At 42.1% G+C, this 25,518-nt stretch overlaps 1 protein-coding gene across 1 annotated transcript in view; it reads right to left on the reverse strand.

Moving 5' to 3' along the window:
• Positions 1-17,291: 17,291 nt before the first annotated feature.
• Kat14 (lysine acetyltransferase 14) overlaps positions 17,292-25,518 on the reverse strand; it is a 39,946-nt gene continuing 31,719 nt past the window's right edge. The window contains exon 10 of the mRNA XM_070006691.1: positions 17,292-25,153. Within this exon, the coding sequence (XP_069862792.1) occupies positions 24,980-25,153 (174 nt within the window). The 3' untranslated portion in view covers positions 17,292-24,979. The remainder of the gene's footprint in view (positions 25,154-25,518) is intronic.

Genomic DNA, 25,518 nt, shown 5'->3' on the forward strand with positions numbered 1-25,518 from the left:
GTGGCAGCAGAATGAACAGAGCTGTGTTTGGCATAATAGATTTTCATTGCAGGAATGTGGCTGTGAATTTTATCTAGGAAAGGTGAAGATGAAGGAACCTGCTCAAAAAGACCAGAAAAGAGATGTGATGTGGGAGCTGGTGGCTCAGGCCTGTCCTCATAGCTACTCAGGAGGCTGAGATCTGAGGATCATGATTAGAAGCCAGCCACAGCAGAAAAGTCTATGAGACTCATCTCCAATAAACTTCTCAAAAAGCTGGAAGTGGCACTGTGGCTCAAGTGGTAGAGCACTAGAGTTGAGCAAAAGAAGCTTAGGAACAGCACCCAGGTCCAAGCCCCAGGACTGGCAAAAAAGAAAGAAAGAAAATCAAACAACAACAACAACAAACCAGATGAAATGTTGGCGAGCCACAGTACTGTAATCTGATCTTACTACATTGTGGTGGCTTCTCTTACCACTTAAAATAAGATCCATTGAGGCAGCTTAAACCTCTCATGGTGAAAAGGTGCAGCTACCAAGTAAGCTATCTAAATTTTCTTTTAGTTTTTTTTTTTTTTTTTGTACCTCAAAAGGTTGTACAGGGGAGTTATGCCTACACTTTACAGTAGGCTTAGGCTTGAAAACAAAGACTTTTTTTTTTCATATTCCCCCAGTGAAGGTCTGAGTGTTTTGTTTGTACAGTCAAGAACAGGAATGTAAGTATGGCTATGTGGCATCTGCCCTCTCAACAGCAGGGGGCACCCTACACACAGTGATTCCTTCCTCTCCTTATTGCTTTTTCTTAATTTGTAAAGAACCCCAACAGGCTGACTGTTCAATATTCAGGGTTCGACTGTCCACAAGCCAGCATCTTCCCTGGACAGTCTGAGCAGCTAGGTCCCCCAAGGAGGCCTCTATCTTTTCATATGTTTGTGAAATCAAAGTTTTGATCATATTTTAGCCAAGGCTATCACTGATGACAGAAAAAAGGCGCTATTGTTAACATGGATTCATTTACAGTGGAACCCTCTTGTCAGGAGCACTCCATTCTAGAATGCCCAACAGCCCTAAGATGATTCACGCATGCCAGAAATGAAAATTAGCTGATAACATTGTCTACTTACATATACATACATTATATATCAAAATTATCTCATATATGTATACTCCAGACTATAGTATGAAGAAGTAATTTACAAAGAATATATATAATAATACACTTCAATATACACATCTATCAAGCATGGTATCATTAGAAAACAAAAAAGCAAATGTTTACACATATATATATGTAGAAGTGAGACAGACCTAATTACAATGAATAAGTCTGGAAGAGAGATTGAGGTTCTAGGACCCTTGGTAACACACATACCTCTGCCTATGGCCTGGCTTTTCTTTCTTTTTCTTTTTCTTTTTTTTGTCAGTAGTGGGGCTTGAACTCTGGGCCTGGGCTCTGTCCCTAAGCTCTTCAGCTCAAGGCTAATGCCCTACCACTTGAGCCACAGTGCCACTTTCGGTTTTCTAGTGGCTTATTGGAGAGAAGAGTCTCACAGACTTTCCTGCCCGGGCTGGCTTTGAACCGCGATCCTCAGATCTCAGCCTCCTGAATAGCTAGGATTACAGGCGTGAGCCACCAGTGCCCGGCTTAGGCATGATTGGTTAAATCACTGGCCTATGGTGGTTAATTCACCCTTTAGCTCTTTCCATTCCCCAGAGATGGGGTAAAGGGGTGGCTGAAAGTCTTCACCCTCTTATCACATGGTTGGCTGCCCTGGCTACGTGCCCCCATCGTGAGGTTATCCAGGAGCCCACCTAGAATCAGCTCTCTAGAACAAAAGCTGCACCTATCACCCCAGAAATTCCAAGGTATTTAGGAGCTCTGGGCCAGTTGTTATTACTCAGGCAATTACAAAGGTTTCAGGAGCTGGGTGTCAGGAACCCATGGCAAAGGCCACAGGTTAGAACAAAAGATTCTCCTATGGGGCTGGGAAGGTGGCTCAGTGGTAGAGCGCTTGCCTTGCATGCCTGAGGCCCTGGGTTCGATTCCTCAGCACCACATAAAGAAAAAAGCCGGAAGTGGTGCTGTGGCTCAAGTGGAAGAGCGTTAGCCTTGAGCTGAAGAGCTGAGGGACAACGCCCAGGCCCAGAGTTCAGGCCCCATGACCGGACCCAAAAAAAAAAAAAAAAAAAAAATTCTCCCATATCCATGTGTACAAGAGATTTAGGAACTTTTTGTCATGACTGGGATGCAATCAAATAAATTAGTTGTTATAATGTCATACACTTCCCTAACAAAAACTGATATGCTGTCTACAGGAAGCCGTATCTTCCATATTGGTGCCCTGGAGCAAAGTGTTCTGTAGAGCCTGCTGTGACTCTGCTCAGCAGGAAGTCCTGGAAACATATTCCAAACTCCAAATTAGGGCTCTTTCTTCTACCTTCACCAGCAAAAACAACAACAAAAATCCCACAAAACTTCAATCATGAACATAGGAAATCCACCCATAGCAGAAGAACCCTTTGCACAGTTAAGGAATGTGTATGGAGAGGGGATCTAGTTGGTAACTGGGACTGAGAGTAGATTCAAAATCTTTTTTCTTTTTTTTCTTTCTTTTTTTTTTTTTTTTTTTGTCAGTCGTGGGGCCTGAACTCTGGGTCTGGGTGCTATCCCTAAGCTCTTCAGCTCAAGGTTAGCGTTCTACCACTTGAGACACAGTGCCACTTCTGGCTTTTTCTGCTTATGTGGTGCTGAGGAATCGAACCCAGGGCCTCATGCATGCAAGGCAAGCATTCTACCACTGAGCCACCTTCCCAGCCCCAGATTCAAAGTCTTTATGTACAAGGCTTACATTTTAAACTGCATTGTGTTGGGTCCCCAACTGAAATTTAAGGTAAGAATGAAAACTTAAATTTGAAACTTAAAATTTAATAATTTGGGTATTTAATTTTAATATGCCTTCCACTTTATCAAGATATAATCAATAAATAATTATATATGGTATGTAAAACATGTTGTTTTGACATATTTCTATACTGTGAAATGATTAAATCAAGCTAATAAGCATATCCAACAACTCACATACTTACTTGTGTGTGATGAGTACACTGAAGATGTATATCGCAATTTTCAAAGTATTAAATAGGTTATTAATAATTATAGTCACTATGCTGTACAAGAGATTTCCAGAATTTATTCATCCCAACTCACTAAAGCATCATATTTTTTTGGCAACTATCTGCTACTCTTCCCCATCCTGTTCCTTGCCTGGCAACACCATCTACTCTTTGCTTCTGTGATTTTGACTTTTTTACATTCCATGTATGCATGAAATCATGCAGTATTTGTCTTTCTGAGCATAGTAAGCTTTATTTGGGTATATATCTTGCATTGTTATCTAACTTTGATAGCCCATCATGCCCTCAAAGAGATATTTTGCCCTAATAGTCCTGATATTGAAAGGGAAACTAGGGGATAGGTAATATAATTACCTTAATGTTTCTAATTAAGCCTTTTTATAGGTGCTCAAGAATACTAACATAACACAATGAGATCATTTAACTCTTAATTAACAGCAGGCTACAAGCCAAACAAGTTGAGATTTTAAGCTTTTTGGTACCTGCACATTAGTCATCTGTTTATTCTGTTCAAATTTAGCAGGAAAAAAAAAAAACGAGTAAGTAGCTGGGCACCGGTGGCTCATGCCTGTAATTCTAGCTACCTGGGAGGCTGAGATCTGAGGATTGAGGTTCAAAGCCAGCCCAGGCAAGAAAGTCTGTGAGACTCTTTTCTCCATTTAACCACCGGAAAACTGGAAGTAGCGCTGTAGCTCAAGTGGTAGAGTGCTTGACTTGAGCTAAAGAGCTGAGGGACAGTGCCCAGGCCCAGAGTTCAAGACCCATGACCAATAAATAAATAAATATCTGTCAAAGGAATTTTCATATTGGAAATTACTCTCTGTATACCATGTATTAAGTGAAAAAAAGGAATACATATACTTTTTATGGTAGAGGAAAGAATTATATACATAGGATAAAACACTAGGAACTAGTAACATTGAATAGTATAAAGGTATTATAAGGTATCTATACTAGCTGGGCAACAGTGGCTCAAGCCTGTAATCCTAGCTACTCAGGAGGCTGAGATCTGAGGATCATGGTTCAAAGCCAGCCCAGGCAGGAAAGTCCATGAGACTCATCTCCAATATAACCACTAGAAAACCTAAAGTGGCGCCTTGGCTCAAGCAGTAGAGCGCTCACCTTGAGCTGAAGAGCACAGGGACAGTGCCCAGGCCCAGTGTTCAAGCCCCACGACAAAAAAAAAAAAAAAAAAAAAAAAAAATTTTTTTTTTAATACTGACATTTGAATTCATGGTCTTGCACTTGCTACAGTAGCATAACATTGCTGAACCATGCCTCCAACCTCATTCTTCACAGGTTATTTTTAGAATATGGTCCTAAGTTACTATCCACTTGCTTTAGGCTTTCCATTTTTATTAAGATCACAAGCATATACCACCTCATCCAGCTGATATTATAACATGAAAGTGGATTTAGTATTTTAATGTACTCAAGGACAGAAATCAATGTTTTTATAAAATTAGTGTAATTAACATGAGAAGAAATGAAAGAAAATGGAATAATATAAAATGCTTGATTAAAGCCAGAAAAGATAAAAAAACAACAACAAAAAAAAAAGAATAAGGGCAATGAATAGAAAATGCTTGCAAGTATGGCATATATTAATCTATGTCAATAGTCATTTTAAGTATGAATGATGACATTGAAAGAATTTTTAAAAAGAATAACAAAGTTGGGCTGGGAAGGTGGCTCAGTGGTAGAGTGCTTGCCTTGTATGCATGAGGCCCTGGGTTCGATTCCTCAGTACCACATAAGCAAAAAGAAAAAAGCCGGAAGTGGCGCTGTGACTCAAGTGGTAGAGTGCTAGCCTTGAGCTGAAGAGCTGAGGGACAGTGCCCAGACCCAGAGTTCAGGCTGCACGACCAGACCCCCCCCCCCAAAAAAAAAGAATAACAAAGTAAATTTAAAAAATGATCCAGGGCTAGAATGTGGCTTAGTGGTAGAGTGCTTGCCTAGGACGTATGAAGCCCTGGGATCGATTCCTCAGTACCACATACATAGAAAAAGCCAGAAGTGGCACTCTGGCTCAAGTGGTAGAGCACTAGCCATGAGCTGAAGAGCTGAGGGATGGCACATGGGCCCAGAGTTCAAGCCCCAGTATTGGCAAAAAAAAAAAAAAAAAAAGATACAACTATATGCTTTCTACAAGAAATGAATTAAATGCAAAGGCACATAAATATTAAAGGTAATGACGTTCAATGAGAGATATCAGATTAATAGTGATCATATTACTGTTTTTCAAGGAAATTGGTATGTTTCCCTTTCCTTCCAACAGTGCACAGGATTCAAATTTCTCTATGTAGTTACCAACACTTGTCATTTTCTGGTTTTGATAATTGCCATCTTAGTAGGTATGAAAGGATATTTCTTTATAGTTTTAATTTGTCTTTCCCAGATTATTGATGATGAACATCTCTTCCTGTGATTACACAATGTTTTTTGTTTTTGTCGGTCATATGGCTTGAACTCTGGGCCTGGGCACTGTCCTTCAGCTTTTCAGCCATGGCAAGCACTCCACCACTTGAGCCACGGTGCTACTTCCAGTTTTGTGGTGGTTAATTGGACATAAAAGCCTCACAGACAGGGCTGGGAAGGTGGTTCAGTGGTATAGTGCCTGTCTTGCATGCATGAGGCCCTGGGTTCAATTCCTCAGCAGCACATAAGCAGAAAAAAAAAGCCAGAAGTGGCACTGTGGCTCAAGTGGTAGAGCGCTAGCCTTGAGCTGAAGAGCTGAGGGACAGTGCCCAGGCCCAGAGTTCAGGTCCCACGACCGGACCCACCCCCCCCCCAAAAAAAGAAAAAAGCCTCACAGACTTTCCTGCCTGGGGTTGACTTTGAACTGAGATGCTCAGATCTCAGCCTCCTGAGTAACTAGGATTACAGGTGTGAACCACTGGCACCCGGCTTACACAATGTTTTTAAATTAGTTACTGACATGAAGAAATCCAGACATTTTACAGTTGCAAATTCCTGACTTCTCCTTAAGATCTGAAAAGATGGTCCCTTGTTTCCATGAGGTAGAGCCTGTTATCTAGTAGGGACAAGTCTCCTCCTGTTCACCACAGATTCCCATCACCCCCTGTTGCCTGACTAAGGGGGACACAAATTTGTGACTCCTAACCAGTGTTCAACGCTGCATTTCATCTTGTCTGTGTCTACATCTTTTGGCCAATAAAGCACCCTAGACCGGCCCTACACACTTCTCACCAAACCCCAAGACCTTTTAAAAACTGCCAGAATAAATTCTAAGGACCACATCTAACTTTTCCACATACTTCTTATAATCATCTTTGAACACCTGTCAAAAAGTATGTGTCAAGAAAATAATAAAAAGGAGCCTTTCCAGGGCTGGGAAGGTGGCTCAGTGGTAGAGTGCTTGTCTTGCATGAATGAAGCCCCGGGTTCGATTCCTCAACACCACATAAGCAGAGAAAAGCCAAAAGTGGTGCATGTGGCTCAAGTGCAGCCTTGAGCTGAAGAGCTGAGGGACAGTGCCCAGGCCCAGAGTTCAGGCCCCAGGACCGACAAAAAAAAAAAAAAGGAGTCTTTCCTAATAAGCCTTAATAAATCAGCCAAGAATTTAGGCATGATCAGAAGAGACATCTTGAGTCTTCCATTCCAGGAGTGGCTGCCACAGGCCTTTCTGAATGAAGAGCAGCCTACATGGGGTGGACTTCACCTACATTTCTGGCATGGTCTTTTTACCTGAAACTGCTTTTGAGTAACAGCCAGCTGCTTGATAAGGCTTTCCAGAGGCCAGAGTCAGGATACTAAAGAAGTTGTCAGAGGGGCTGGGAAGGTGGCTCAGTGGTACAGTGCTTGCTTTGCATGAATGAGGCCCTGGGTTTGATTCCTCAGCACCACATAAGCAGAAAAAGCCAGAAGTGGGGCTGACACTCAAGTGATAGAGTGCTAGCCTTCAGCTGAAGAGCTGAGGGACAGCGCCCAGGCCCAGAGTTCAGGCCCCATGACTGACAAAAAAAAAAGAAAAGAAAAGAAAAAAATTAAAGACGTTGTCAGTGCACAACCATTGTTACTGCATTAAGTGAATATGTGCAAGGCTTTTTAGAGTACAACTGGTCAATGCCCTCTGGGAGCAGCACTCTCCCATGGTGTGCAACCCGGATCCAGGAACCTCGGCTGAGCACCAAGATGTAGAGGACAGACCTGGAACCTCAAGTATCTGGAACTATGGGCATGGCAACCTCCTTGTCTGAATCCCATTTTCCACTGTGAGAAGTGCACACGTGTCAAGGACAAACTAGGGAACATGGGAAGAATTCCCTGGAACCACCATCCTAAGGACCCCTCCCCCCAACTTACTAATCTTGATTTTTGTTTGTTTGCTTGTTTTTTGGTCGGTCGTGGGGCTTGAACTCTGGGCTTGGGCACTGTCCCTCAGCTCTTCAGCTCAAGGTTAGTGCTCTACCACTTGAGCCACAGCGCCACTTCCAATTTTCTGAGTGGTTTATTTATTTATTTATTTTGGTCAGTCATGGGGCTTGAACTCTGGGCCTGAAAGCTGTCCCTGCACTCTTCAGCTCAAGGCAAATGCTCTACCACTTGAGCCAGAGTGCTACTTCCGGTTTTCTAGTGGTTTATTTATTTTTATTTTTTTTGGGTCTGATCGTGGGGCCTGAACTCTGGGCCTGGGCACTGTCCCTCAGCTTTTCAGCTCAAGGCTAGTGCTCTACCACTTTGAGCCACAGCACCACTTCCAGCTTTTTTCTTTTTGCTTATGTGGTACTGAGGAATTGAACCCAGGGTCTCAGGCATGCAAGGCAAGCACTCTACCACTGAGCCACCTTCCCAGCCTCTCTAGTGGTTTATTGGAGATAAGAATCTCTTGAACTTTCCTGCCTGAGCTGGCTTTGAACCGTGATCCTCAGATCTTAGCCTCCTGAGTAGTTAGGATTACAGGCGTGAGCCACCGATGCCCGGCTTTTCTGAGTAGTTTACTGGAGGTAAGAGTCTCATTGAGACTTTTCTGCCCATGCTGGCTTTGAAACACGATCCTCAGATCTCAGTCTCCTGAGTAGCTAGGATTACAAGCGTGAGCCACCTGCACCTGGTTTACCAATCTTATAAAGATAACATAATTGAAATGTGTGTCCCTTCTTCCACCTTGAAGCTATGTGCCCATTTCTGCTCTGGGCTGGAAAATGGAGCTTTACGCCAGTGGTACCCTGGGGTTGAAATATAAAATCATGGAATGGTTAAATATCTATTTGGCTATATTTGAAATTCCAAGTTTCCAACTAAATTGATTAGATGCAGTCAGGATTGATTAAGGGTTTAAGACATTATTACAGACAACTTCCAGCTCTTTGTGACAGTCTGATGATTTTGCAGCTGCATAGCTGAGTTAATTGAACACCTGCATTAAGATCTTGCTAAGCCAAGCCCCCTTCTAAACCTTGTGCATATATTAGCATTTTGGGGTCAAGCCAGGTGCCAGTGACTCCCACATGTAATCCTCGCTACTCAGGAAGCTGAGATCTGAGGATCAGGGTTCTAAAAGTAAACCTGAGCAGGAAAATCCTTGAAACTTTTTTTGGGGGCCCACTTTGTGGGTATTAACTTTTTAAAAAAAATTTATTGTCAAGGTGATGTACAGAGGGGTTACAGTTACATAAGGTAGTGATTACATTGCTTGTTGAACTTGTGATCCCTTCCCCCATTTTTCTCCCACTTTCCTTCCCCCTAACCTCCTCCCCCTCCAAGTTGTACAGATCATTTCTAACATACTGTCTTGTGAGTATTGCTGGTACATTGGTTCCCCCTTTGTCCTTTGTCTCACCATTTTGTTGCTCCCCTTCCCTTCCCTAATTCAAATAAACATATATACAATATCCAAGGTACCAAAATCAAACACAGTGACAGCAGGGGATAAACCATAGGGGGAAAAACACAAAAGAAAAGAGAAATCATGTAGTACATTAAAAACAACAACAAAGAAAAACCTTTCATGTCCATGTCTTGGAGTTCATTTTGCTTAGCATCATCTTATATGATTATATGTATATAGCTATTGAGCTATTCTGCTCATCTGCTAGGATTGTCCTAGACATATACTAAATTATTACAAATGAGGGAAACCATGGGACCTATGTTTCTTTGGGTCTGGCTTACTTCACGTAATATGATTTTTTACAAGTCTTTCAATTTCCATAGAAATGGCTGGTGTCATTCTTTCTGATGGAAGCATAGAATTTTTTTTGGGGGGGGGTCCAGACCTGGGGCCTGAACTCTGGACCTGGGAGCTGTCCCTCAGCTCTTTAGCTCATGGCTAGCGCTCTACTACTGAGCTGCCTTCCCAGCCCTAGAATTCATATATATATATATATAATATATAATATATTATATATTTATATATTATATATATAATATTTTTTTGATCCAGGATGGCCCACTTTGTGAGTATTAACTTTTTTTTTTCAAATTCTTTTTTTTTGTTTTTGCTTTTGTTTTTTGGGGGGTCTGGTCCTAGGGCCTGAACTCTGGGCCTGGGCGCTGTCCCTCAGCTCTTCAGCTCAAGGATAGCGCTCTACCACTTGAGCCACAGCACCAATTCCAGCTTTTTTCTTTTTGCTTATGTGGTGCTGAGGAATCGAACCCAGGGCCTCATGCATGCAAGGCAAGAGCTCTACCACTGAGCCAACTTCCCAGCTCTCAAATTCTTTAGTGTGATTACATAATTTCCCAAATTTCACAGTATTGTGGGAGAGTGATGCTTAGTTAAAGTCACAAACACATTCTAACTTTCATGGGGCAAATTGTCTATCATGGTCTATAACACTTGAGTTCTATGAGCTTTTCAATAGTTATTTCTTCCACATTTCTTGTTTTGCATAGCATCAGCTGTTTCCTCTTTCCCACTTGTTCCCTCCCTCCCATCGCTGCCATTAAGTTGCTTAGTTCATTTTGGTCAATGTCCAGTACAGCTGATGGGTCCTGCTGTTATGTTTTTCCCTGATTCCCTCTAGTTCTGTGTCATCCTCCTGGTTTCCCTCTGGTGTGCACATATATACCATACATGTGATCAGCAGCATGGGGATATTTAGTAGTAATTCCACCAGATGAGTGGAAGTCCTTTGTTTCTTAAGTCTTGTTAATTTTGTTGTATCACCTTACGTTTTATTTTTAACATCCACTTATCAGGGAGACCATGTGCCATTTGTCTCTTTGCTCTTGGCTTACCTTGCTCAACATGGTTTCTTCTAGCTCCATCCATTTCCCTGCGAATGCCATTATTGTGTCCTTTCTAATGGCTGCATAATACTCCATTGTGTGCAGATATCACAATTTTTGGATCCATTCATCTGTGGTGGGGCATCTGGGTTGTTTCCATATCCTAGCTATTGTGAACAGTGCTGCAATAAACATGGAGGTGCATGTCCTTGTATACTGGTTGCTGTTGTTCAGGATAGATGCCTAGAAGTGGTATGATTGGGTCATAAGGGAGGTCAATATTTAGCTTTCTGAAGACCCTCCAGACTGCTTTCCAAAGTGGTTGTATAAGTGTACATTCCCACCAGCAGTGTAATAGGGTTCCCCTTTCTCCGCATCCCCTCCAGCATTTGTTGTTGGCTGACTTTTAGGATGCGGGCCATTCTGACTGGGGTAAAGTGGTATCTCAGTGTTGTCTTTATTTGCATTTCCTTTACAACCAGGGATGGTGAACATTTCCTCATGTGTTTCTTTGCCATTTTTATCTCTTCTTCTGAGAAGTGTCTCTTTAGTTCCCTTGCTCATTTAGTAATTGGTTTGTTAAGTTTGGGAGGGGTTAGTTTGAGTTCCTGTATATACTGGATATTAATCCCTTATCTGATATATTGCTGGTAAATTTTTTTCCCCAGTTAGTTGGTTGTCTTTCTAGCTTGGTTGCTATAGCTTTAGCTGTGCAGAAACTTTTTATTTTAAGGTAGTCCCATTTGTCGCCTTGAAAATCTTTTAAGTGTTTATTTTGCCAATCCTGGGAGTTGAACTCAGGGCCTCAGCACTATCCCTGAACTTCTTTTGTTCAAGGCTAGCACTCTACCACTTGAGCCACAGTGCCACTTCCAGTTTTGGAAAGGTTTATTGGAGATTGAGTCCCAAGGATTTTTCTGCTTGGGCTGGCTTTGAACCATGATCCTCAGATCTCAGCCTCCTGAGTAGCTAGGATTACAGGCATGAACCGCCGTTGACCAGCTGTTTTTTGTTTTTTGCTAGTTAATTGGACATAAGAGTCTCACAGACTTTCCTGCTCACGTTGACTTCAAATTATGATGTTCAGATTTCAACCTCCTCAGTAGTTAGAATTACATGCATGAGGGGCTGGGAAGGTGGCTCAGTGGTAGAGCGCTTGCCTTGCATGCCTGAGGCCCTGGGTTCAATTCCTCAGCACCACATAAGCAAAAAGAAAAAAGCCGGAAGTGACGCTGTGGCTCAAGAGGTAGAGCACTAGCCTTGAGCTGAAGAGCTGAGGGACAGTGCCCAGGCCCAGAGTTCAGGCCTCATGACCGGACCCAAAAAAAAAAAAAAAAGAATTACATGCATGAGCTACTATACCCAGCCTATACTTATGGACTTGAGACAATCATAGTGTGTCAATGTAGATTCACTAATTGTAAAATGTACCATTCTGGTGCAAGAAGTTGATAATGGGAAAACTGCATGTTTTGGGGTAAGGATACAGGAACTCTTCATACTCCATTCTTAGTTTGCTGTGAATATAAAACTACTCTAAAAGTTTAATGGTGACTACATTTCTAATCCCAGTATTCAGGAGTCTGAACAGGACAATCAGTTCAAGACCAGTCTAGATGACATAGTGAGAGCCTGTCTCAAAAAAGCCAAACAACCAACCCAATAAACATAAAATTAAAAATTCAATTGTGTTGCTCACTTACAATTGTTACTTTTCTATGTGCTTATGTAACTATAAAAGGTCTTGGGCTGGGAATGTGCCTTAGTGGTAAAGTGCTTGCCTAGCATGCATAAAGCCCTGGGTTCTATTCCTCAGTATCAGACAAACAGAAAAATCCAAAAGTGGCGCTGTGGCTCAAGCGGTAGAGTGCTAGCCTTGAGCAAAAGAAGTTCAGGGACAGTGCCCAGGCCCTGAGTTCAAGCCTCAGGACTGGCCAAAAAAAAAGGCCCTATTTAATAAAGCTTTCTTAAGAGTTTTGTAATGATAAAATATATGATATAAAAAAAATGGAATGAAACAACAGATCTGGGCTTGAACTCTGGGCCTGGGCGCTGTCCCTGGGCTCTTCAGCTCAAGGTGAGCACTCTACCACAGTGCCACTTCTGGTTTTCTAGTGGTTAATAAAGAGTCTCACGGACTTTTCTGCCCAGGCTGGCTTTGAACTATGATCCTCAGATTTCAGCCTCCTGAATAGTTTGGATTACAAGTATGAGCCACTGGCAGCCAGCTGGTGTATCTTTGAATTGGGAAAGAAACTGAAGAAATTAGGACTATGGTATAGGCATCTCATCATGACGAGAGGGCAGGTAGAGACTCCCAAATCATTTGTTCTTGACCCCATATCAGCTTCCCAATAAAACTTTAATGCTCACAACTATACTTTGAGGTGGGTACTATTAGCATTCCCATTTGCATTTATAGTCAAGGAGCTAGGGAACAGCCTGGTTAAAAAACAGAACAAGTCTTTCCGTTGGTAGGTGGCAGAGCAGTGGGGGCAGCCATGAGGCAGAGAGATCAGTCTGTGGGTATCCCAGCATCTAGGGTGAGTAACATAGGTGTCAACAGTGGTATGGTTCTGCTTGCACTAAGCTGGGGTCAAGATGATTCCCAATTCTTGAGTTAACTCTCTTAAGTTTCCCGAAAAGACAGAATTTGTATTTCATTCCTGATTAGAGACCCCGCTTCTGGGTGAAGGCTTTGAAGCAATCCTTAAATCTCAAGGAACTGAAACTTTAGAGTTCTAGACAGCAAAAAAATTTTTTTTTTCAAAAAAGGAGTGAAAGCAAGACTGGCTTCTACATAGGAAGACGTAATAGTTTTCTCCCTGAATTTATCTAAATATTTGCTCGAATCTCAAATTTCAACTTTTTATTAGACAACTCATTCTAAAGTTTGAATAGAAAGTAAAAGACACAAAAAGAGCCAAGAAAAGTCTACAGAAGATATCCAAATAATAAATGGTATAAATTATATATAATTATGGAAGCTTGGAATCGTATGTGAATACACAGCTAGATCAATGGCACATTATATCCAAATATACATATGGAAAAGTGGCATTTCAAAGTAATGAAAAAAAAGGATGGATTATTCAATAAGTGGCTTTAGGACAGCTGACTACCAGCTGGAAACCATCCTTACTCCTTAGACCAAAGTCATTTCCAGATGGTAAAGCACTTTAAGAAACATAAAAGGAACCAGAAGAAAACAAGAGTTTAAAAAATCATCTCCAAATAGAGATCTTTTTATGTAAGACATAAAACCCTGAAGCTATAAAGGAAAAAAATAGCTACATTCTTGAATATATGAAGTTGACTTAGGTGACATACTTACTTTTAAAGTTGTCTTTTGTTTGTTTGTTTGTTTTTCTTTTGCCAGTCTTGAGGCTTGAATTCAGGGCCTAGGCTTTGTCCCTGAGCTTCCTTGCTCAAGGCTAGTGCTTTACCACTTGAGCCACAATGCCACTTCTGGCCTTTTCTGTTTATGTGGCACCGAGGAATCAAACCTGGGGCTTCATACATGCGAGGCAAGCACTCTACCACTAAGCCACATTCCCAGCCCAACTTTTTACAATTGGAAAAGAAAGATTATTCATTCTAGTGACAAAGATCCAATTTGCATTAATATATAAGGCACTATAAAAATAAGAGCTAGTAAATATTAATAATCCAACTATCTAAAAGAAAAGTAAGCAAAAGGCAGGAATAAGAATTTTACACATAAGAAGTTGCTCAAGAGCCAGGTGCCGGTGGCTTATGCCACCTAGCTACTCAGGAAGGCTGAGATCTGAGGATTGCAGTTCAAAGCCAGCCCAGGCAGAAAAGTCCATGAGACACTTATCTCCAATAAACCACTCACAAAACTGGAAGTGGCACTGTGGCTCAAGTGGTAGAGCGCTAGCTTTGAGCTGAAGAACTGCAGGACAGGTCCCAGACCCAGAGTTCAAGCTCCACGACAGACTCCCCCCAAAAAAGAAGTTGCTCAACCAAGCCTATAATAAAAGAAATAGAAATTCTAATAGCAAAAAAGATAAAAGCAGACAAAGATCTATATCCCAAGGTGTCAGCATGTAGCTGACATTCTTTTCTCCTACCGGTATACCTGAGGCAAAACTGAATGAATAGTCAATGAGACTCAGTTGAACAATTAACTTATATTAAGTAAATTTACTAATATTCATTAAAATTAATGAATGTTGCCAGGCACCAGCTCATGCCTATAATCCTAGCTACTCAGGATGCTGTGATCTGAGGACCACAGTTCAAAATCAGCCCTGGCAGGAAAGTCTGTGAGACTCTTATTTCCAATAAACCACTAGAATACCAGAAGTGTTGCTACAGCTCAAATGGTAGAGTGCTTGCCTTGAGCTGAAAAGCGCAGGGAGAGCACCCAAGACAAGTTCAAGCCCCAGGACTAAAAAAAAAAAAAAGGATGTTAGGGCTGGTGGGATGATGGCTCAAGTGATAAGAGCACCTACCTAGCAAGCTAAGGTCCTGAGTTCCGACCTTACTGCCAAAAAGATGTACATTGCTGAAATATTCTCAATGTTTGAAAACAGCTTGATGTGAAACAATTCAGGCGGCTTTTCAATAAGAGACTGGCATAGTGTGTTCTAGAATGGGGACTGGCAAATTTTTTTTTTTTTTTTTTGGGTCCGGTTATGGGGCCTGAACTCTGGGCCTGGGCACTGTCCCTCAGCTCTTCAGCTCAAGGCTAGCGCTCTACCACTTGAGCCATAGCACCATTTCTGGCTTTTTTTTTTTCTTTTTGCTTATGTGGTGCTGAGGAAACGAACCCAGGGCCTCTGGCATGCAAAGCATGCGCTCTACCACTGAGCCACCTTCCCAGCCCGGGACTGGCAAATTTTATCTTAACTGGACTGGTAGTATATATTTTAGGTTTTATGGGCCAAAAGGTAAAAGGGTAAGTATTAGGTACTACTCAAAATACTACAACTTCAAAAGTTAAACAACATGTTCAACAGAGAATGAAAAGCGACATGGATGGATTTAGTTCATGGGCTGTAACAGAAACTTCACACCATGGAATGGTATCCAGGAAATGATGAGGTATGTTTAAATATTGATTGCACAGAAAAATCCAAATTCACACATTTTCATAGAGCAGGATTCAAACCCTACATGTAAAAACCAGTTATTTCTATATGCTAATAATGAACATTTGAAACTTAGAAAAAATACATTTATAGTAGCCTCAAAGATAGTAAATTAGGAACTACCTTAAGAAGGTGAAAGATTTGTACAATGAAAACTACAACGCATTGCTGAAAAAAATTAAATAAATAAATAAGAGACAACCTTAAGTCATGGAATCCAACATTTAATATTGTTGAGACGTTGGAACAGTTTATATCTGGAATATCCTCCAAAAGTCCATGTGATGAAGACTCCGTCAGTCCCTAGCCCTCGGCGATACTGGGAGGCAGTGGAAGCATGTGGTGGGGCCTGACAGGAGGTCTTAAATCCCTGGGGAAGTATGTTCTCCAGGAAATTGTGGTCCCCCCAGCCATGAGGTTTGCTTTACAATGTGTTCCCTGCAAAAAAACTAGCTGCCTTGCCACAGTTCCAAAGCAAGGGAGACAATTACCCGGGGACTAAAAACACCAAAATTTTGAGCTGAAATAAACCTTTCCTCTTAGTTGTTAATCTCAGGCATTGTGTTATAGTACTGTGAAGCTAAGTGACACAGCTGACTTAAGACAAAGATATCAATACTAACAAAGAGATGTGCAGACTCAACACAGTTCTAATGATTTTTTTTTTTTTTTTTTAGCAAATAGGGGGGAAAAAATCTATCCTTAGCTTTATATGGAAATATCAAAAGACATTTACTAGCTAAAGCAATCTTAAAAAAGAACAAAACTAAAGGACTTATTTCAAAGCTATCTTACTATAAATAATGTGGTACTGGAATAAAGAAAGAAAAAAAAAAGATACATAGAGCAAAGGAATAGAGAGCCCAGAGATAAACCTTCCCATGCATGGTCTGATGATTTTATTTGGGGGGTAGGGGAAGAGGGTCCTGAGATTTGAACTCAGGACAGGGCACTGCCCCTAAGCTTTTATGCTCAAGGTTATCACTCTAATACTTAAGGCACAACTCCACTTCCAGCTTTTTGGTGGTTAATTGGAGGTAAGAGTCTCAAAGACTTTTCTGCCAAGGCTGGCTTCAAATTGCAATCCTCAGATTTCAGCCTCCTTAGGAGCTACAATTACAGGTGTAAGCCAGCCATCAGTGTCCAGCTTGTCCTTTAAAAAAATATATTCTTGGGGCTGGGAAGGCGGCTCAGTGGTAGAGTTCTTGCCTTGCATGCATGAGGCCCTGGGTTCGATTCCTCAGCACCACATAAGCAGAAAAAGCCGAAAGTGGCGCTGTGGCTCAAGTGGCAGAGCGCTAGCCTTGAGCTGAAAAGCTGAGGGACAGCACCCAGGCCCAGAGTTCAGACCCCATGACCGACAAAAAAATAAATAAATAAAATATATATATTATTATTGACATAACATAAAAATTTACCCTTCACTGTATGAAAGGAAATGTACTCATTACCTGATTCATGTAATTGTAATCCCTCTCTATAATAACAATAAAGTAAATTAATAATAAAAAATTTACCCTTATAACTGAAATTGGATCTTTGTCCTTAACCTCATGTGAAGAAGTGTAATTATTTGTAATAGTAAGCATTCCCCTGTACAAACTTAAAAGCTAAAATAACCTGGTAATACAGTTAGCAAGAAGAATCAGGAACAAAAGTCTCATTCATCTTGACATTTGTTTTTTGTTATTATTCCTGGTCAGGTTTTCTCTTTTTTTTTTTTTTTAATTGTATTTTATTTTATTTGAGAACATACTGTACAGGGGGGCTACAATTACATGGGCAGGATAATGCATACATTTCTTACCAAGCATTGCAGCCTCCTCCTTTGTTTACCCTTCACCTCCCTTCCCAGCCTCCCCCAGGTTTTCTCTTTTTTGAATACACTGAATCTGTGATACACAGATTCCTTAGATAAACACAAGCTTCATATACACAGATCATTATGGACCTTTCCAAGGTAACCAGGAAATAGATAAAGAAGACAGGAATGGGCCACAGCAAGATATATCCTTCCAAGATACACCCCAGAGACTTACTTCCTCCAATCAGACCCCATCTCCTAACAGCCCTATTCAGTAAGACTAATTAATAGAAGTTAGCAATCTCATGATCCATTCATCTCTCAATCATACCACTGGTGGGACCAAGCCTTCAACACATGAGCCTTTTGGGGGAATGCTTCATATCCAAATCTGAATAACACCCTCAGAATAGCAGGCCAAATGAAATCATTGTCTAATAAATTAACAAAAGTATAATAATTATTAATATATACCTAACAGAACTAAAATAATGTAGCAGACATCTATCAACATTTAGAAAGTCTAATGAGCTTACTTGGTTTTATTTTATTTCTTTGTTCAGTTAAGAAACACCTGGAGGACTGGGAAGGTGGCTCATGGTAGAGTGCTTGCCTCACATGCATGAGGCCCTGGATTTGATTCCTCAGCACCACATAAGCAGAAAAAGCTGGAAGTGGCGCCATGGCTCAAGTGGTAGAGCGCTAGCCTTGAGCTGAAGAGCTGAGGGACAGCACCCAGGCCCCAGAGTTTAAGCCCCATGACTGACAAAAGAAAAACAAAATCTGGAAAAGTGCATGACACATAATAGATGCTCAGAAGTATTTGTCCAATAGATGACTGCTATGTGACCAATATTGCTTAAGTCCAGAAAACAGTTGAGATCTAGTATTGAAAAACCATCAGAGACTGACAAAGGACAATAACTTCCCTGAGAACACCTGATCCAGGCTAATGTTTTCCTTTCTTAGCCTAAGAAGTACAGTCCATGAAAATAAGTTCGGATTTCTTTTCTTCTTCTTTTGGTTGTGGGGCTTTCACTCTGGGCCTGGATGCTGGCCTGGATGCTTTCCCTGAGCTCTTCAGCTTAAGGTGAGGCTCTACCACTTGAGCTACAGTGCCACTTCTGTTTTTTTGGTGGTTTATTGGAGATAAGAGTCTCACTGAGGCTGGGCAGGTGGCGCAGAGGTAGGGTGCTTGCCCTGCATGCATGAGGCCCTGGGTTCAATTCCTCAGTACCATATAAGCAGAAAAAGCTGGAAGTGGTGCTGTGGCTCAAGTGGAAAAGCTCTAGCCTTGAGCTGAAGAGCTGAGGGACAGCACCCAGGCCCAGATTTCAGGTGCTACGAATTACAAAAAAAGAATCTCACTGACTTTCCTGCTGGGGCTGGCTTTGAACTGTGATTCTCAGATCTCAGCCTCCTAAGTAGCTAGGATTACAGGCATGAGCCACCAGCGCCCATCTTCTTTTCTTCTTTTAGGGTAGGGTAGAAATAGTTGGAGCACTTCTCTGCTCACCTAGATTATTAGGCTCAGAGCACCTCTCAATTCCAATCATAACTGCAGAACCTACCATGGGAAAGGATAGAAGGAATCAGGGAAGATTAGTGAGAGTCAAAATGTCACCACCACAGGGCTAGGAATGTGGCTTAGTGGTAGAATGCTTGCTTAGCATGCATGAAGCCCTGGGTTCCATTCCTCAGTACCACATAAACAGAAAAAGCAGGAAGTGACACTGTGGCTAAAGTGGTAGAGTGCTAGCCTTGAGCAAAAACAGCTCAGGGACAGTACCCAGGCCCTAAGTTCAAGCCCCAGGACTGGCAGAAAAAAAAAAATGTCACCACCTCTGGAGAACCACCAAGCCTACTGCCTCAGCGAATGCATTTCAACAGCACATTTTCCATTTGGAGGCCATTGCTACTGCTTCCTTTGATCTGCTCGACTGTTAGATCATAAGGAGAGTGAACAAGGTGACAGAGCACACAAAGCCAGTTTTCTCTGGATAGTTCATCCTAGGCAGCTGGCCAAGAAAAACATATGATTCAAGAAACATCACATAACTGGAACTTGCCACCATTTTGGCTCAACAGTTTGCTTTTTTTGCAGGCAGGGTGAAGAAGTGAGAGGTGGGTGTGGACTCAGTCCACAAATGTCTAAGCCTGCAGTTCTGCCTTTCCTATCAGGGCAGAAAAGCTATATGAAGCCAGCCAGTGCTGAGCACCAACAAGCAAAGCAAAGAAGAAAATACATGAAGACTGAGAGTTCCTTCCCATAAGCCAGTCTAAGCTGCAAAAGGGAGTAATGCCAAGCACAGAAAAAATAACAACCAAAATATATCCTGCCCCCTTATTTGAAACTTCAAAATAAATTAACATTTCAAATATACAAAAGCATGGTAATTTGAGAATGTTCTTCTAAATCTCTATCTCTTACATTGTGGAGAATCACTTTAGAGGACTAGTTAAGGCTTTATTAGAAACTGAACATGGGCTGGTGCCAGTGGCTCATGCCTGTAATCCTAGCTACTCAGGAGGCTGAGATCTGAGGACCATGGTTCAAAGCCAGCCTGGGCAAGAATGTCTGTTAAACTCTTATCTCCAATTCACCACCAAAAAACCGGAAGTGGTGCTGTGGCTCAAGCAGTTTAGCACCAGCCTTGAGCTGAAGAGCTCAGGGGTAGCACCCAGACCCAAATTTCAATCCCTATCACACACACACACACACACACACACACACACACACACACACACACGCACGCACGCACGCACACTCGCACACATGCACACACGCACACATGCACACACACAAATTAAATGAAAGAAAAAAAAAAGAACTGAACATGGTAGCACATGCCTGTAAACCTAGAACTTGGGAGGCTGAGATAGGAGGATCACTTGAGTTCAAGGTTAGCCTTCACAAACCTGTCTCAAAAAAACTTTTTTTGGATATGGTGGTATATTCCTGCAATCACTGAGTCCAGTGGAGTCCACTGGACTCCAAAGACTAAGTCCAGCTTGAGCTACTTAGTGAATTCAAGCACCCGAAGCTACACATGAAACAATCTCAAAAAAGTACAGTACATAAGCATAGCTACTTGATGCTCATGCCTGTCTACCTTCCCTATTAGATAGGAACTTGCACCCTTTTTTTTTGTTGTTGTTTTTGTCAGTCCTGGGGCTTGAACTCAGGGCCTGGGCACTGTCTCTGAGCTTCTTTTGCTCAAGGCTAGCACTCTACCACTTGAGCCACAGCACCACTTCTGGCTTTTTCTGTTTACGTGGTACTGAGGAATCGAACCCAGGGCTTCATGCATTCCCAACCCGCACCCTTGTTTTTCTGTTATGTATTTCTATAGTGCCAGAAAAAAGCAGATGCCCCTTCCCACATACGGGCATACACAGCTTTCCAGAACTAGGAGGCTACCTAACTTATACTCCTGCTAGTAATCCTGAAATCACATCAAGCAGAGTCAGGAATAGGAAATATTATTCCTGCTTTTGTCTGTGAAAATTTGTTGCTGCGTACAGCCAACAACTTAGGCACATAGCCCAGATCCATATAAATCTACAGGGACCCCCTAGCAGCTGTGGTTTTACAAAATAAAAGTTTAGATATGCTTAGGCAGGGAAGCAAGGGGAGCTGTGTCATGATAGATGTTGTTTTTAACTGTACTTCATTTTTTGGTACTGGGGATTGAACCCAGATATTGCACTTGCTAGGCAATAGGCAAGTGCTTTACTGCTGAGCTACATCTAGCAAAATTGTTTGTTTTTAAATGAACAGATCAGAGCAAGTCCAAACTAACAGCCACACATTTAGCCACAAGGCCTCTGAAAGGACAGCAAGCAACCCAAGGATGGCTCTCATAAGGAGACATCTGGTCCTGATTGTCTCAACTGCTACCTTTCCTGAGACATCTATCTGGTATAGTAATTCTAGTAACATTTAGTCACTGCTTTCTCAACTTGCTTATTAAGTTTGTTTCTTCTAGACTGGAGTCCACAAAGATACAAATGGCCATCAAAAAGAGCCTCATATAAACTATCCTTTTAGAGTTTTACCGTGATCTATTGTAAAAACACACAAACCATGTTCCATCTGCCTAAAAGACCCTTCTTGGAGAATCTAGACTACCATTCCCTACTGCCTCCTCTTAGCTTGAAGTAGCCTGGGCATTCATTACCCCTGTTCCCTAACAGCAGTTAGGGTTTCCATCCCTGATAAGAAACGAAAGAACAGGTGGTAGATAGGAATAAAAAGTGGTAGACATAACTTGTGGCAGATAACATGTAACTCATCATGGAGTTTCTTGTTCCCATACTGCCTGGGGCTCCTGCTCCAATGCTACCTCTCATAATGCTGTGTGTTCCTGCTCAAACACTTCTTTTCACAATGATCTGGGTTCCTGCTGAACTAATGAAAGGACCCATCAAGTAATCTGTGCAAAGCCCAGGGGAAGAGCCTTACACTATAAAACCACCCTCCAAGAAGACTCCATTGTACTCCTCTTTGAGTCCCATCTCCAGATGGAGAGCAATGGAGAGCTTCACTACTCTCATTTTCAAATAAACTTACTTTTTGTGCCTGTTTTTTGTCAGTTTCAGGGCTTGAACTCAGGGGCTGGGAGCTGTCCCTGAGCCTCTTTGTGCTCAAGGCTGGAGCTTTACTACTTGAGCCACAGGGCCACGTCTGATTTTTGAGTGGTTAATTGGTGATGAGTCTCACAGGGACTTTTCTGCCTGCACTGGCTTTGAACCATGATCCTCAGATCTCAGCCTCCTGAGTAGCTAGGATTACAGGTGTGAACTACCAGTGCTCGGCTTAAACTTACTATTTACATTAAAAATTATTTTTTAAATAATGCTATCTTGGGGAAAGGCATTGGAACTGCCAAACAAGCCTACCCTAATGTAAAAGCAGGGCTGGCTTGGGGAAAAAAAAAAAACAGCTTTTCCCATGCTTCTTGCTGAAAAGATAAGGTCAAGTCTACCTTTCACCTTGTCTAAAACAGAAAACCTACTAAGTAGGGCACTCCAGAGTACTACAGATGTGGTTTCTGTGAAGGGACTAAAAGAGACAATTGATAACTCTATATAAGTGCCCAAACTGTAGACAATCCAGGTCTGACCTCAGGTTGATTGTAAGATAAACCTCCAAATGGGTTTGTTTTGTTAGAGGACTAACAATAAGCACTGATGTGATATAAGAAAATATACACCATCATCAGAAATACCCACCTTAGCCAAGTGCCAATGGCTCATCTGCAATCCTAGCCTTTCAGGAGGGTGAGATCTAAGAATAAAGGTTTGAAGCCAGCCAGGGGAGACAAACTTGACAAATTCATCTCCAATTAACCAGCAAAAAGCCAGAAGTACGGGTATGGCCAGCTGTGAGCAAAAAAGTTGATTATGAACTCAAAGCCCCAAATTCAAGCGCCAGTATTGACACCAAGAAAAAAAAAAAAAAGAGTTAACAATAGCCCAAGTTCCTTTAGCCCCAGGAACTTATGGTGACAACTCCTTGAGGTGCCCTTCTAAAGAACAGATCTGTTCATTTACATACAAGTTACATGCTGGTTTCCAGGCTTGGAAAGTGTTGCTTCCTCAATTTTATTTCATGGGGCTAATACTTCTTTTTGCCAACAAAGATCTTTAAGAAGTAGACAACAGGGCTGGGAAGGTGGCTCAGTGGTAGAGTACTTGCCTCACATGTACCAGGACCTGGGTTCGATTCCTCAGCACCAAATAAGCAGGGAAAAAAAAAACCAGAAGTGGCACTGTGGCTCAAGTGGTAGAGTGCTAGCCTTGAGCTGAAGAGCTGAGGGACAGCTCCCAGGCCCAGAGTTCAGGCTACATGATTGGTAAAACAAACAAGCAAATAAGAAGAAGACAACAAGCTGGGCAATGGTGGCTCATACCTGGAATCCTACTCAGGAGGTTAAGACCTAAGAATTGCAGTTCAAAACATCCTGGGCAGGAAAAAAAAAGCCGAGTGTTGCTGTGTCTCAAGTGGTAGAGCACTTGTCTTAAACAAAAAGCTCAAGGACAGTGTTCAGGCCCAGAATTCAAGTCCCAGGACTGGCAAAAAAAGAGAAAGAAGCAGACATTCGGGAGGGAAAAGGAAACAAAAAAAGATATGAGTGTTGGCTACAAATTATCTCCCTCACAAAAGGAAGCCCAAACTACTACCCTACATAGCAGAACCACTTGGAGACTGGCTTACTGTAGGAGCTCAACATTATCCTTGTGAACACAGGGACAGAAGCCACCTCCAAGAGCAGCCCCACAGCAAAGGATCTATATTGGGTTCCAAGGACCTGATACAACATAGAAAGTTTTCTACAGAGAATTCATTTCTCCTTAGGTTCTCAAAGCAATCCATATCCTACAATGTAAGGAACTACAGTTCTCAATTAAAGAAGATTTGAAAGCAAACTGAATGGACTGAAGACTTGGGCTGCTACAAGGAAAGATTTATATCTGAGAATATCTGATTTTTTTTTTTTTTTTTTTTTTTTTTTGGTTGTGGAGCTTGAACTCTGGGCCTGGGAGCTGTCTCTCAGCCCTTCAGTTTAAGGTTAGTGCTCTACCACTTGAGCCATGGTATCACTTTCAGTTTTCTGGTGATTAACTGAAGATAACAATCTCACAGACTGGGGCTGGGAAGGTGGCTCAGTGGTAGAGTGCTTGCCTTGCATTCATGCATGAGGCCCTGGGTTCGATTCCTCAGCACCACATAAGCAAAAAGAAAAAAAGCCGGAAGTGGTGCTGTGGCTCAAGTGGTAGAGTGCCAGCCTTGAGTTGAAGAGCTGAGGGACAGCACCCAGGCCCAGAGTTCAGGCCCCATAACTGGACCCAAAAAAAAAAAAAAAAAAAAAACACAATCTCACAGACTTTCCTGCCTGGGCTGCCTGGGCTGGCTTTGAACCTTGATCCTCAGATCTCAACTTCCTGAGTAGCTAGGATTACAGGTGTGAGCCACCGGTGGCCAGCTGAATATCTGATATTTTTGGAATACTCTTGCTGGATCCAAAAAGTCCTGACTGATGATCCATCTCCAACACCCACAAACACTCTAAGTAGCCATGTTCTATACACAGAGCAGCTATAACCATGGATGGTTCTGCTTGTACTACCCCACACTTCTACTCTCATCACCTGTCCTAGCATGAGCTCTAAAAGCAGTCAGCTCAATAACAAACCGTCTACTCAGGACAGGGGAGAAAGCTTCCTGAAAGGAGATCTAAGAGGCAGAACAAGTAAAGTAACATGTGGACACAGACATTGGGTTTATTTTTGGGGGGACTGTGACCAAAGTCAGCAAGAGACAAATTCAGTGCCCCAGAAGTCCTCCTGAAGTCAATTTCAACCAACTGGATTTCAGAAGAAGTTCTCTAATCATCTCTCCTCCCAGGAGAGTAGTACAGTGCTGTACTGGCACTGTGGGAATCTTCAACACCTCCTGTGTTTTCTTGTCCTCTTAATTCAGACAGTCAGATTCTCTCTCTCATCAAGATTATCAATTAATTTTTTATTCTTATATACTTCCAGGTTTTGGTTAATGGTGAAGGCCACTCCAGAAAGGACAGGACAATGACTATGCCCACCAGTCATTCCACTGCAAGCCAGTTTGCTCACCCAGCTGAGGGGACTGCAGGACCATTTAATCACAGAGATTAGAGCCCACAGTGAGATGAGTAACTGCCCAATCCATGATGTTGTTTGAAAACAAACGGTTCTTTCTGAGTTCATGTCAGCGCCGGAGCCTCAGAAAGAAAGCATGTTTACACTCAGTACTGTCCAATGGGTAATACTTATCATAAAAATCTAAAACATACTCTTCAGTCTTGAATCCAAACTTCTGGTACAGCAGCATAGCAGGGTTGCTTGCTGAGACGTGAAGGGTCACGTCCTTGCCCATGCAGGTCTGCCAAAAGAGTAGAAAAATATAAGGTAAAATGAAAGGGCCTGAGGGAAATTGAGTAGGAGAAGAAACAGAAATCAAGGACCAAGGCTGAGGCACTGCAGCACCTAGCTACAACTGGAAACTGAAAGGTATTTTCTGCTGATCTAAGCTTTCACAAGATTAAACTGATGTGATCTAGATTTTTTTTTTTTTTGTCGGTTGTGGGGCTTGAACTCTGGGCTTGGGCACTGTCCCTGCACTCTTCAGCTCAAGGTGAGCGCTCTACCACTTGAGCCACAGTGCCACTTCTGGTTTTGGAGTGGTTTATTGGAGATAAGAGTCTCACAGACTTTCCTGCCCAGGCTGGCTTTGAACCACGATCCTCA

The sequence above is a fragment of the Dipodomys merriami genome, unplaced genomic scaffold (genome assembly GCF_024711535.1).
Source record: "Dipodomys merriami isolate MVZ:Mamm:240054 unplaced genomic scaffold, mDipMer1.0.p SCAF_7, whole genome shotgun sequence".
Lineage (NCBI taxonomy): Eukaryota > Metazoa > Chordata > Mammalia > Rodentia > Heteromyidae > Dipodomys > Dipodomys merriami.